Below are 14,816 nucleotides of genomic sequence, written 5' to 3'. Positions count from 1 at the left end.
CCTCTTCATCAGTGCCCATCAGTGCCGCCTATAAGTGTATATCAGTGCCACCTAGCAGTGCCCATCAGTGCCACCTATAAGAGTATATCAGTGCCGCCTATCAGTGCATATCAGTGCTGCCTATCAATGCCCATCAGTGCTACATATTAGTGCCTCTTCATCAGTGCCCATCAGTGCCGCCTATAAGTGTATATCAGTGCCACCTAGCAGTGCCCATCAGTGCCACCTATAAGAGTATATCAGTGCCGCCTATCAGTGCATATCAGTGCTGCCTATCAATGCCCATCAGTGCTACATATTAGTGCCTCTTCATCAGTGCCCATCAGTGCCGCCTATAAGTGCATATCAGTGCTGCCTATCAGTGCCAATCAGTGCTGCATATCAGTGCCGCCTATCAGTGGCCATCAGTGCTGCATATTAGTGCCTCCTCATCAGTGCCCATCAATGCCGCCTCATCAGTGCAGCCTCACCAGTGGCCATCAGTGCAACCTCATCAGGGCACATCAGTAAAGGAGAAATATTACTTGTTTACAAAATGTTATAACAGAAACGAAGAAAAACTTTTTTTTTACGTTTGTTTAGCAATACATAAAAAACTCAGTGGTGATTGAATACCACCAAAAGAGAGCTCTATCTGTCTCAAAAAATTATAACAAGTTTAGTTTGGGTACAGCATTGCATGACCGCGCCATTGTCATTCAAATTGCAACAGCGCTGAAAGCTGAAAATTGGCCTGGGCAGGAAGGGGGTAAAAGTGCCCAGTATGGAAGTGATTAATAAATAAGTTGGTCACTTTAAGCACCACTGTCCATGGTAAATGGTTGGTCTCATCCCTCTCACTGATACAATATGCAATAGAGCTTGTTCTTTTGAAAAGCAAGTCTTACTGGCCGGATCTCCAGGTGAACAAAAAGGAAAGAAAGCCTAAAAATGAAAAGAAAGAAGGCAAAAATCACATCTAAGAATTGGTAAGCTGTAATAATAATAAATGTTTGCTTTTGGGATTAATACTGCTTTAAGCCTCATAGGCTTCAATAAGAGGGCATGAAAAACGCATGTAAATTAGGGTTGCACCGATACCGTTTTTTTATCGGCGAGTACGAGAACCGATACTTTCGGTCAAGTACTCACTGATACCAAGTACCAATTTTTTGCTGTGCGATTTGCACCAAAAAAAAATGTTTTGTATTGATGCAAATCGCACTGCAAAGAATTGCATGTGCAGTGCGATTCCTGTCCGAACTGCAGGTGATTTCCCCCATCGCTCCTGTGTGTGTGTATAGAAAGGGATTAAAGCGCCATCTAGTGGGCAGTTTAAAAAATGTTAGAACTCACAGTACATATCTGGCCACATACAAAATAATCTACATAGGTGTCCGGTCCACCGATGGTTGCAAATCAGGGCCGCTGGAGGTGCTCATAGGGCTGGAAAAGTTCCAGGACTCCGTAGGTATAGGGCGGGAGTGATGTCAGCTTAGGGGTGAGGGGAAGTGATGTCTACATCTACTCCAACCCTGTGAGCACCTCCAGCGGCCGTGATTTTCTACCAGATATGCACTGTGAGTTCTTACATTTTTTAAACTGCCCGCTAGATGGCGCTTTAATCCCTTTCTATACACACACGCAGGAGCCAGGGGGGGAATCACATGCGATTTGGAAAGGAATCGCACCACAATTCCTGTTCAAATCGCATGCAATTATTTGCAGTGCTATTTGTGGCCATTCACTTTGTATTGATGCAAATCGCACCGCAAAGTATCGGGAGCATTTGGGAGAGTGCCAATACTCACTGAAATGCTTGGTATCGCCATCTTTGCATCCCTAATGTAAATGCATTCTAGCACCAAAGAGACGGTTGGGAGAACAGGAGAAGGACAAGGGAACAGGAAACACCCAGCAAATGTGGATTATTTGACACCTCTGATGAAGGAAAAGGGTTTTTTCAGTGGCAAACTTACCAACAAAGCAGGTTCTAGTGGCAAGGAGAGCCCGGATCTGGATATCTGCTTGTTCCTACTTCCAAAAACCTCACCTTCAATCTCCAGACTGGATGCTGTTGCTAGAGAGCATTGGCTATATACAGTGTCCATATTTCTGTTTTCTGACATTAAAGTGTAACTAAAGGCAACATTTCTTTTCATTGTAGACAGAGTAAGAGACCGTAATAACCCCCTGCAAGTTTTATTTTTTATTTTGCCATCTGTGTCCCATTGGTCCCATTGGGGCGATTTTCCTTCACTTCCTGTACTATAATCAAAACAGGAAGTGAGAGAAAATCTCTCCAAAGTGAGGGAATCCCGGTGTGTCACCAGATATGGTGTCTCCATTGAATGATTTCCCCTCTATTACTGTTCTGATGTCAACCCAAAATTTGGGATTTTCTTTTACTTTCACTGATAACGGTAATTAGGACAAATAAAGAGGGTGAATCTCCCTAACGGGGGGCACAGACAGCAATAAAAATGGAAAGGGGTTCTAATCCTTCTGCACTATAATCAAAGCTAAAATAAAATGTTTTACCCTTAGTTACACTGTATGTTTAACTTTCTTTTCCAGAAACAGATATACTGATTTTATCATTGGAATGAACTAATAAATCAAAGAATATGTAAACCAAACATTTCATGATATGTGCCTGCTGTACCATGTTCTTGTATGAGAAAGTATCCTGTTCTCTTTGTATTGCTTCTCTTGTGTGAAATCCCTGGTGTTCCTGCCAGTACCTCTGCTTTTCTAATAAAAACTGACCATACTAGGCAGGATAACACAGAGGGGTCAGTTCTCTAGCTGTTCGGGGAACTCAGCCTGTTTTCCTCCAATAATCAGACTTGTCCCGACACACCCTCCCCTGCAAAGTCGTTTACTGAGAGGATTAGTGTCCTGCAGTTTTTCCTCCCCCAGCTCTCTAAGATCCCTATGCAGCTGAGAACAGAGGGAATGTGATCACTTATAGGGGTAAAAAGGGGATTTCTCCCTAAAGTTCCTCCCTATTTTAAACTGAATGGGTTGTTTTACAAGGTGAGGGCTCACATATTGTTTAAAGGGTGTGGCTATAGATTTTAAAGTTCTGGACATGTACCTGGCAGTTTATGGTTAACTAGTTTGTTGAAGCAAACAAGGTTCAGTAGAATTCAACAAACAGGAACATATCAATGATTTGTTTTAACAGTTTCTGATTGTCTCCAATAGAGAGTATGTATAAGCTGCATTTAACAAATACAGATATCTACAGAAAATACCATTGTAGACAAATGCACTCCTCCAGTTTATAATTAGACTGATATACAGTGCATCTGGAAAGTATTCACAGCACTTCACTTTTTCCGCATTTTGTTATGTTACAGCCTTATTCCAAAATAGATAAAATGAATTATTTTCCTTAAAATTCTACAAACAATATCTCATAATGACAACGTGAAAAAAGTTTGCAAATTTATTTTTTAAAAAAATGAAAAAAAAAAATCCCATGTACATAAGTATTCACAGCCTTTGCTCAATACTTTGTCACCAATTACAGCCTCAAGTCTTTTTGAGTATGATGCTACAAGTTTGGCACACCTATTTTTGGGCAGTTTCTCCCATTCTTCTTTGCAGGACCTCTCAAGCTCCATCAGGTTGGACGAGGAGCGTCGGTGTACAGCCATTTTCAGATCTCCCCAGAGATGTTCAATCGTGTTCAAGTCTGGGCTCTGGCTGGGCCACTCAAGGAGTTGTCCCGCAGCCACTCCTTTGTTATCTTGGCTGTGTGCTTAGGGACATTGTTCTGTTGGAAGATGAACTGTTAGGTACCTGGTAGTTGAGCCCGACTGGTAGAAGGAGACCTCTCTTAAGCGCTGGTTCAGGAGCCACTGGAATGGGAACAGTGGTCTCCTGAGCACAGTGGGTAGGAGTGCCTGATGCGATTCCTTGCGACAGCCAACGCAGGAGCTGAGGAGACTTCCTCCGGGGTGACTGTATAGCGGATGCAGGCAAGCAGAAGCGGATCCGTTAGCAGGCAGGTGGAGGGTATTGCAGCAGTAGAACCTGGATCTTGGAAGAGCAGGTGGTGAGCAACGTCACAGGACACAAGCAAAGCAGAGTCAGACAGTCCATGTTGGCAGGAGATCAGGCAGGTATAAGGCAGAAGGAATGATCACAGAATAGTCAGGCAGGCAGGTATTTGGCAACAGGTAACAGGATATCAACAAGGTCAGGCAGGCCGGGTCGGGTTGGAGATAGTAGAATAGTCAGACGGAGCCGGGTCAATAGTAATAGTAACAACAGGCAGGATACAGGAACTCAGGTGCAGAGCTGCAGACGAACAGCACCTGATGGGAGTAACTGACACCTTTTTAAAGGGGCTTTGGCGCCAAACAGTGCTAGTGCGAACGGGCGCGCGCACGTGCGCACCCGCGAACGCGCGAACGGGCGCGCGCGGGAACGCGCCAGCGCCCCCCAGTGGGGAATTCAGCTGAACTATTGTAGAAACGCTTCTCGTGCACCTACGTGCACGCAGGTTAGCCCGATTGCCACCGACATGTCCCTGACATTGCCTCCGGATGCCCAGATAACTCCTCTTCTCAGGATGAGCAGCAAAATAGGCATGGATTAAACGTTTAGCGTGAATATTGCTATTAGGTTCCCATGAATTATTCTCCGGACCGTACCCTTTCCATTTGATCAAAAACTGTACCTGTCCCAATCTCTTTCTACAATCGAGGATGGCCTCCACCTCGTATTCCTCGTTTCCGTCCACCTATTAGGGAAGGGGTCGGTTACAGCAGGCTTCAATAATGACACATGGAAGACAGGATGGATTTTAAGTGAGTCAGGTAAACACAGTTCAAAAGACACTTCGTTAATCTTCTTTTTCACCGGAAAAGGCCCAATAAACTTAGGAGCAAGCTTTTTGGAAGGACAAGATAGTTTAATATTATTGGTAGACAGCCATACCTTATCACCAATCTGCAGATTTAGATCTCCTCTTCTCTTTTGATCGAAGATCCTCTTACTGTCTGCTTGTGCCTTGGATACCGCTTCCTGTAGCATCCGGTTGTTGTGACTGAGGAACTGCACTGTGTCCTGGACCGCTGGAACTGGGGATTCTGGAAGAAAATCTGGTAAGAAAGATACGTGAAAACCATAATTGGCAAAAAACGGGGACTGACCCGTGGCAGAATGGCTAGCATTATTATAAGCGAACTCCGCTAAACGCAGTAAGGACACCCAATCGTCTTGCACAAATGAGGTAAAATACCTAATGTATTGCTCTAGCGTTTGATTTGTCCGTTCGGTTTGCCCATTAGTTTGGGGGTGGTACGCTGAAGACAGGGCTAATTCAATTTTCAGTATTTCACATAGAGCTTTCCAGAAACGTGAAGTAAACTGCACCCCCCTATCAGACACTATATTTGCAGGGACTCCGTGCAGCCTGACGATCTCTTTTATGAACACACGGGCCGTCTCTACAGCAGAAGGTGTCCCCTTTAGGGGCAGGAAGTGGGCCATTTTAGACAGACGATCGACGACCACAAAGATCGCCGAACATCCTTCTGAGCATGGTAATTCTACAATAAAGTCCATTGCTATCATCCTCCAGGGCCTATCTGGTATGGGCAACGGCCTCAACAGTCCCCAAGCTCGGTTCCTGGAGGTTTTATTTTGAATGCAAACAGAACAAGAGCTGACGTACTTCCTGCAAAATTCTTTCATGTTGGGCCACCAGAACGTGCGTTGCACGAGTTCAAGGGTCTTACGAACCCCAAAATGTCCTGCAAGTGGGTGATCATGCAACAAAGTCAGCACTTTGACTCGGATATCTTCTGGCACGAATATTTGACTTCCTTTCCATAATAACCCATCTCGGGAAGTTAAAGCGAGTCCCTGAAGATTTGAGGGTTCTGATGATGCTTCTCTGATCAAAGACAGGATGTCCGTCTGAAGGAGTAAGAAACTGTTTGCTGGCAGGATGGTGTCGGGTACAGAAGGTTCCTTGGGATGATCAAACATGCGCGATAGCGCGTCTGGTTTTACGTTCTTGGTTCCTGGCCGGTAAGTAATATGAAAACAGAAACGTGTGAAAAATAGGGCCCACCGGGCTTGTCGAGGTTTCAGTCTCTTAGCAGATCTTAAATATTCAAGGTTTTTGTGATCAGTATATATTAAAACCGGATGGACTGCACCCTCTAACAGATACCTCCACTCTTCTAGTGCTGCCTTGATGGCCAGTAATTCCCGGTCACCCACATCGTAATTTCGCTCAGCCGGCGAGAGTTTCCTGGAGAAAAACCCCACAGGATGCATCAGATCCTTGTTACCTTGTCGCTGAGAGATGACTGCACCCACGGCCACTTCAGAGGCATCCACCTCTAGAATAAAAGGTAGGGATGGATCAGGATGGCTGAGAATTGGAGCTGAAGTGAAACGCCTTTTCAATTCTTCAAAGGCCTCCTGAGCCTTTGAGCTCCAGTGAAAGCGACAGTTCTGCTTGGTTAGCTGCGTGATGGATGAAATAATGGCAGAGAATCCTTTAATAAACTTTCTATAGAAATTTGCGAATCCGATGAAACGCTGCACGCCCTTCTTGTCCAGAGGAGCTGGCCAATCTAGCACAGCGGACACTTTTTGAGGATCCATTTTAATGCCGGTAGGGGAGATCACTAGCCCCAAAAACTGAATGTCACTTTGTTCGAATTCGCATTTTTCTGCTTTGGCATACAGTCCGTGTAAACGAAGACGGCCCAAGACTTTGCGAACATGTTCCTGATGTTGGTTAAGGGAATTAGAAAAAATTAAGATGTCATCCAAGTAAACTATCACATAGATGTCCAGGAAATCTCTGAATACATCATTAACCAGATGCTGAAATGTGGCAGGGGCATTGCATAGGCCAAAAGGCATGACCAAGTACTCATAATGCCCGAAACGGGTCCGGAAAGCCGTCTTCCATTCAAGTTAGCCCGATTGCCACCGACATGTCCCTGACATGAACCTTCACCCCAGTCTGAGGTCCAGAGTGCTCTGGAGCAGGTTATCATCAAGGATGTCTCTGTGCATTGCTGCATTCATCTTTCCCTCGATCCAGACTAGTCTCCCAGTACCTGCCGCTGAACAACATCCCCACAGCATGATGCTGCCACCACCATGCTTCACTGTAGGGATGGTATTGTCCAGGTGATGAGCAATGCCTGGTTTCCTCCAGACATGACACTTGCCATTTAGACCAAAGAGCTCAATCTTTGTTTCATCAGACCAGAGAATTTTGTTTCTTGTGATCTGAGACTCCTTCAGGTGCCTTTTAGCAAACTCCAGGTGGGCTGTCATGTGCCTTTTACTGAGGAGTGGCTTCCTTCTGGCCACTCTACCATACAGGTCTGATTAGTGGAGTGCTGCAGAGATGGTTGTTCTTCTGGAAGGTTCTCCTCTCTCCACAGAGAAATGCTGGAGCTCTGTCAGAGTGACTATCGGGTTCTTGGTCACCTCACTAAGGCCCTTCTCCCCCGATCGCTCAGTTTTGCCGGGTGGCCCGCTCTAGGAAGAGTCCTGGTGGTTCCAAACTTCTTCCATTTACGGATGAAGGAGGCAACTATTCTCATTGGGATCTTCAATGCTGCAGGAATTTTTCTTCCTCAGATCAATCCTGTCTCAGAGGTCTACAGACAATTCCTTGGACTTCATGGCTTGGTTTGTGCTCTGACATGTACTGTTAACTGTGGGCCCTTATATACACAGGTGTGCCATTCCAAATCATGTCCAATCAACTGAATTTACCACAGGTGGACGCCAGTCAAGTTGTAGAAACATCTCAATGATAATCAGTGGAAACAGGATGCACCTGAGCTCAATTTTGAGTGTCATGGCAAAGGCTGTGAATACTTATGTACATGGGATTTTTTTTTTTTATAAATTTGCAAAGATTTCAAACAAACTTCTTTCACGTAGTCATTATGGGGTATTGTTTGTAGAATTTTGAGGAAAATAATGAATTTAATCCATTTTGGAATAAGGCTGTAACATAACAAAATGTGTAAAAACTGAAGTGCTGAGAATACTTTCTGGATGCACTGCACCTACTTATTAAACAACATAATGATGGATGTTTCATGCCTTTTGCTTGTTCAACATGTTGATAACTGACTGTGTTCTCTCTAACCAGAGCCTTTCCCAAACTGACCATCGAGAAGATGAAAAAACACAATTGACCGAAGAAGTCCTTTTAATGCAGCAGGAAGCATGGGAATTGTTTGAACAGTATGAAAAGAAATTGAACTCTGTGCATTCCTTCGCCAATCGGTACAGAGAGAAAATTAGTGAATCCATTCAGCAACTTCATCAACATCTTTTAAAGGAGGAAAGTGTGCAGGTGGCCAAAATGGAAGATACAGAACAAAAAGCCATAAAGGATTTACAGAATAGAGAATCTCTGGCTTCAGACCTGTGTTGTTCCATTAAAACATTGCTTTTCCATCTGGAAAATGGAGGGGTGATAATTGCAGATACTGAAATACTGAATATGTTCAAGGCAAAGTTAGAGGATCTGTCCAAATTTGTGGTGGCATTACATGACCATGTATCCCCTATCCACACACAGGAGTGGAGAGGGTTAAGGCATGTTGTAAAACCACGGCAGAGATCTTTACAGTTTGACCCACAGAGTGCTCATACTAACCTTGTCCTCTCCAAAAATCTCAAGCAAGTCAGGTTCTCACCTCTTGCACAACCCCTGAAAAGTCCCAACTCTTTTGATCCTGGGCTTTATGTCCTGGGGGTTCCTGGGTTCAGTTCTGGGCAGCACTACTGGGAAGTGGATGTTGGCCATAAAAGCAACTGGATTATTGGCATTGTGAAAGAGTCAGTGCCAAGAAAAGGACCTCAAAGCCTGGAGCCAGAAAAGGGGTATTGGGTGTTAAATAAACAAGGAGACAAGGTCTTCACTGGCTGTGGGTTGATATGTCCAAAGTCTATGCGTTCTCCCCTGAGAATTGGGGTGTTTGTTGACATCTTAGATGGCTACTTGGCTTTCTATGATGTAGATATCACCGGCCTAATCTTTGAAATCACAGGGTGCCATTTTGTGGGGAAGCTATTTCCATTTTTCTGCCCAGGAGTCCCAGCAAAGGAAGAAGATTTAGGGCCCTTGACTTTGCTTAACTAAGGCAGGCCATGGATGAGTAGAAAAATGAATGATCCAATGAAAGTAAATCAAAATTGTTGTTTGATTTTTCATACAAATGTGCAATTAATTTTTTTTGTAATTTTCCCTGCAAAAACAATTTTTTTTTCTTTTTTTGCTGAAACGAAGTGATGGAATCTATTTTGACCTCTTGACTTGAAATAATAATAATAAACTGGGCTTATTATGTTAAATGGCTTTGCTATAGGTGTGCACAGCCTATTGGATTAGGGTGTGCACCCCAAAGCTCAAACACACACCCCTTTCTCTGCAGCCTCAGCTGCACGTGGCAGTGAATGAATGGGGAGTGCTCTGTGCTGAGTGACTTCCTGTTCATTCAAAAACTGAAGCATAGTAAATATAGTTTACTATGCTTTCGTTATGAATGGACACAATGAGCGTGTGTGTTCACTGTGTTCATTTAGAAAAGGAAGGGGTCAGTAAATGACATAATTACTAGCCTCTTCCCACTCTCCATCCTGAAACATCCCCCACAGCAGCTGGGGGGGGGGGGGGGGATGGGAGAGGACACACCTGGCACACCCCCTGCGCATACCTATGGCCTTTGCTTCACACACTTCCAGTCCTATCTATCTGGATTCTTTGTTGTGATTACAAGGTTGCATTACACAAAATGTTGAATTTGTCTCTTACATCCAGCTCTGGCTGCAGGAATTTTCTTTTTTCCTATAGTAGAAAAACATACACTACACTAGAAAAAAAAACACACAGTACACTATGGGCATCAAAATAAAATATAACATTGGTGACAGAGAATGTTCTTTTTGCTCATGCGCATTTCAGTTTTATTTTTTTTTTTTTCAAGCGATAACCTTACACATGATCAAAATCATTTGTTCTGATAAAAGTTTTCAACATGTTCGATCGGTCATTTTTGATGGCAGCACAAAAATCGTCTGTTTGCTGTGGCCACGCTAATTATTCGAAAATTGAACAATCTTTTTTTGACATGAAATTTTGTTTGTTTTTCGACTCATGTATGGTCTGCTTAACCACACCGACCATATAACCTAGATATACGCAGAAAGGCGACTCCCCTGCGCCAGAACACGAACCTAATACGTGATCTGGCACTTCCGGGTAGGGGGGCACAAGTGCATGCCGCCAGCGACCTGGCTCTGCTGTGATTTTTACACTACAGTCAATCAGCGGGTGCCAGCCAATAGATTACCGCCGCCACCCGCCGATCGTCCGGAACTCATACAGAACAGGGCTCTGCCTATGTAAACAAGACTGAGCCCTGTCCTTTCAGCGGGGAAGTAATAGATTTTCTTTCCCTGCAGCAAATTAAATCGAATTACTTCCCCTAGTGAAAGCACAACATACAGTTCATATAAACACTGGTTAGGCACACAGTTAACCCCTTGATCACCCCTGATGTTAACTCCATCCCAGCCAGTGTCATTAGTACAGTGACAGTGCATATTTTAAGCAATGATCACTGTATTAGTATCACTGATCCCCAAAAAAGTGTCAGTTACTGTCGGAAAGTATGCCGCAATACCGCAGTCCCTTTATAAGTTGCTGATCACTGCCATTAGTAGTAAAAAAAAAAAAGGAAATACATTTTTTTTTAATGAAAAATAACTTTTGTGCAAACCAATCAATATACGTTTATTGGGATTTTTTTTTACCACAAATATATAGCAGAATATATAAAATATATATATTTTATAATAATATAATATAAAATATATAGCCAAAATTTATGAAGAAATTTGATTTTTTTTCAATTTTTTTATTGAATATGTTTTTAGCAGAAATTATAACTTTTTTTTTTTTTCAAAAATGTCAGCCTTTTTTTCTTTATAGCGCCAAAAAAAAAAAAAGAGTAGTGGTGATGAGATAACACCGAAAGAAAGCTCTATTTGTGGGAAAAAAGGACATAAATTGTATTTAGGTACAGCGTTGCACCACTGCACAATTGTCACTTAAAGTAACACAGTGCAGTATAGCAAAAAATGGCCTGGTCATGAAAGGGGGGGGGGGTAAAACCTTCTGGAGGTCAAGTGGTTATCTGGCTGGTAAGGTAAAGGAGGTTGTATATATGAAAGATATATTTTGTTAATATATAGATAGGTGTTATCTTAATTATTAGATATTGGTAGATATATATGTAAAAGGTATAAAAATAAAACACTAAAGATACGCTATATCTGCAGCAAATAATGTTCTAGATGTTACTACCTCCAATTCAGCGGTGGTCGGTGTGTTTTTTTTTTTTGGGGGGGGGGGGATGGGCAGAAAACAACCATTCTTAAAAAGAAGGTATTCATGTTTCATTCCTTTCACAAACTTCAAAAATAAGAGGATTATTCCTCATTTTAGGACAGTTGGCAGAGTCATGCAAATAACTCCTTTATAGCCCAAATATCCATCCGCATATCCAGAGCTGCTGAAATATGGTATAGATAAAACATACCTCCCAACTGTCCCTAATTTTGGGGGACTTTCCCACTTGTAAAAACAAATTGCTCTGTTTCTTTTTCTCCGTAGTTGTACGGTACCTCTTCTTTGGTCTAATTTACCAACCTCTATAACAAAATGTTCTATAAAACTGTGTTTTACCACAATAATCATTTAAATGATTGCAATTGGTATACTGGAAAGGCATTATAAAGAGAATAAGGTATATTTTGAGTTGCGTTCATGGTTTAGAGATGTCACATGCAATTTATTTGAATGTATTGTAGATTATACATTATTGATGTAAAGCCTGGAACTGCCTCCTGTGGTTTAAATAAAATATATTAAAAAAAAAAAGAGAATAACATGGTAATAAATGCAAATGTTGGTTTAACCAATCATTTTTTGCACATAAATTCTTCAGGATCTTTGAAAATGGAGGAGGACATGCTTTTTTCCTACATACTTTGCACTAAAAGGTGGTTCTCTTTCTTATCTCAGAAACTTGAGATGTATGGATACATCCTAGTATTATAGAACCATTTATTTTTAACTGTAAACCATTGTTTCTGGGTTTTTGGTCATCATCAGTACAGTGTAGGGTAACCATGATCTCTGGAGTATGGTTTAGAACCCAACGAGAAACTATAACCATTAAGATTATGATGAGAAGGGACTAACGGAAGTAAAAAGACCTCCAACTATATCAGTGCTATTAGAGCTATCTCAGAACAAAATGTATGCACGTGTCTCATTCCATCATATATTCCAAAAAAAAGAGGATTATTTCTCATTTTAGGGCAGTTGACAGTCAATAAGGACTATACAACTCATTTTTATTGTAGCACTTACCCCTCGAGGGGCTGCTAACAGTGATAGGACAAAAAAACCCAGAGAAGCTGGTTTTACTGAACTTGATAATTAGATCGACTTCAGTACAATCAGCCTCTCAATAGGTTCCTGCTTTAGAGAGACCTCGTGGAAGAAAACACAGAGAGGTGAGCAATTTGGCCCACCGGCCCAGTTTGTAACAGTGTGGTTATGGCTATGATTAGAAGTACACATGTTTGGCAAATTGAGATATGTGAAGAGGATAGGGGACTTATGGGGCATGTTGTAATTTTGTTAAAGCGTTGGTGGGACCATGATGGTGTCAAAAAAGCAAGATCATTGGTAATGTTTGGATGGTTGGTTTAACCTTAATGGTCACAAATATGTATGATTATATAGTGTTCATGAAGAAGTTAATTATTAAGGTTTTCCAGGTGAATGGCGGTTTAAAATGACTTGTATGTACCCAACGAGCTGGTTGTGAATGGCTGGTGGCCAGTACAGGTCTACAACAGAGTTCATGTATGTTTTGAAAAATTGGTGTCCAAATTATGGTCTTGCTATTATCTTATTATTTATTATTTAATAAAATCTGTGACACTCCAATGAAAAATATTGTGTCATAATATATTCATTATGATTTGTGTTTGGTTTTGATGTTCAATATCACTCCGACCTCTCAGCTCTACCCGGGACAAGAAACAATGCCTGTTCATAAAGATCAAAAATGATTGTTCAGTAACCATTGCCTGTATTTGATTTAATGTATTTACAGGACAGAGGTGCAGAGATTTTCCAGTTTGCAGGACAACAATGTAAGTACCAGCAGACAGAGTGATTGTCATTGGGACAGGGTAATACCACAATTAACCCTTTACACACAAATGCTAGCCCCCACTATGTGTTTTAATGGAAACACACACACTTTACAGCATCTACTGTTGCAATACTGACCTTTAAAAAAAATTTGTATCACTTGCTGTCACACCAAGACAGGAATGTAAAAGCGTTTACAATCTGGCAGCTTTCTACGAAGAGGCAAGACTTTTATTATGTACCTGGTGGTGACTGGTTAGCTGAAGGGGTTCCTCTTGTACCTCCTGCCCAACACTCCTAAAGGTGGGGACAGAAAGTGAAAGAGCACGGTTTGGCACAAGTACCTAGGTCGCAGGCCAGGCAGGATCTGTGCTGAAGCCAGTTCAGTAGAGCTTGAAGCTGTAGATCTCTGGACAGGACTAGGACCCAGAAACAGCTGGGCACCATAACAGAAGACAGAAGAAAGTCCTGAGGAGAAAGCCAAGGTTAGCAAAGCCAGGCAGCAAGGTAGCAGAAGCAGTATGTAGGCAGGTTGCCTACTGTGTTCATTTTAGCTAGGCTAGTGTGGCTGCCCAGGCTAGGGGGAAGTGGTTGATACTGCTTTGCCTCCCCTGCTCACGTTCGCAGGCTTTTTTGGGGTCCAGTCTCCTGACCTGTGTTATACAAAACATAGAGGTTCGGGTTCCAAAGGAGCGCAGGGTAGCGGGCTAAGGACAAGAACCTTTCAGGACTTGTTAAGACTTGTAGTTTTTTTCCACGGAACACCGGCCTTTCGGAGGACACCCAAGCCATGGACTTCTCCAGTCAGGTCGTGCCAGTTATGGACTTCACCCAGGACTTTACCTGTGCAGGTACGTTGGGGCAGCCGCTGTTATGCCCCGTACACACGGTTGGACATTGATCGGACATTCCAAAAACCAACGTCCATGGATTTTTTCCTACGGATGTTGGCTCAAACTTGTTTTGCGTACACACGGTCACACAAAGTTATCGGGAAATCCGATTGCTCTAAACGCGGTGACGTTAAACGCGTACGTCGGAACTATAAACGGGGCAGTAGCCAAAAGCTTTTGTCTCTTAATTTATTCTGAGCATGCGTGACACTTTGACCGTCGGACTTGTAGCAAGCTCTCAAACTTTGTGTGTCGGAAATTCCGATGGAAAATGTGTGATGGAGCCTACATACGGTCGGAATTTCCGACAACAAGGTCCTATCACACATTTTCTGTCGGAAAATCCGACCGTGTGTACGGGGCATTAGAGTTATTTATGGAGACGATGTTTTGTCATGTTCTGTTTGCCATGCCGAACTTTTAGTAAAGATGTTTAACCGCGCAAAGCCTGTTCTGAAGTTACTCAAGGGGTGCGTATGAGGTCCTGACGCTCATTAAAGGGTCTACTTTACAACAGCACACTAGGGGATCTGGTAATATTACAACAAGAGGTTAAACTGCAACCAATCATGGTGTGGTGCCTGGTTGGGTGACATGTCTGTAGCGAGGGGGTCTGGTGTCATGGCTCCCTCCCTAGCGGTCTCCATTGGTCTCCGGGAGCAGGTTAGCGTTACTGAGATCTATGACCTGATCACTAG

At 42.8% G+C, this 14,816-nt stretch overlaps 1 protein-coding gene across 2 annotated transcripts in view; it reads left to right on the top strand.

Annotated features, from left to right (window-relative positions):
* The window catches only part of LOC141114432 (zinc-binding protein A33-like), a 38,472-nt gene extending 25,450 nt beyond the window's left edge, over positions 1–13,022 (top strand). For both annotated transcript variants that reach the window (XM_073608103.1, XM_073608102.1), the window contains exon 3: positions 8,135–13,022. In XM_073608103.1, the coding sequence (XP_073464204.1) occupies positions 8,135–9,133 (999 nt within the window). In that variant the 3' untranslated portion in view covers positions 9,134–13,022. The remainder of the gene's footprint in view (positions 1–8,134) is intronic.
* The last annotated feature ends 1,794 nt before the right edge of the window (positions 13,023–14,816 follow it).

This window comes from Aquarana catesbeiana, linkage group LG12, assembly GCF_042186555.1.
Source record: "Aquarana catesbeiana isolate 2022-GZ linkage group LG12, ASM4218655v1, whole genome shotgun sequence".
Lineage (NCBI taxonomy): Eukaryota > Metazoa > Chordata > Amphibia > Anura > Ranidae > Aquarana > Aquarana catesbeiana.
Note: the sequence above shows the minus strand (reverse complement) of the source record. Positions and strands in the feature narration are given on the sequence as shown.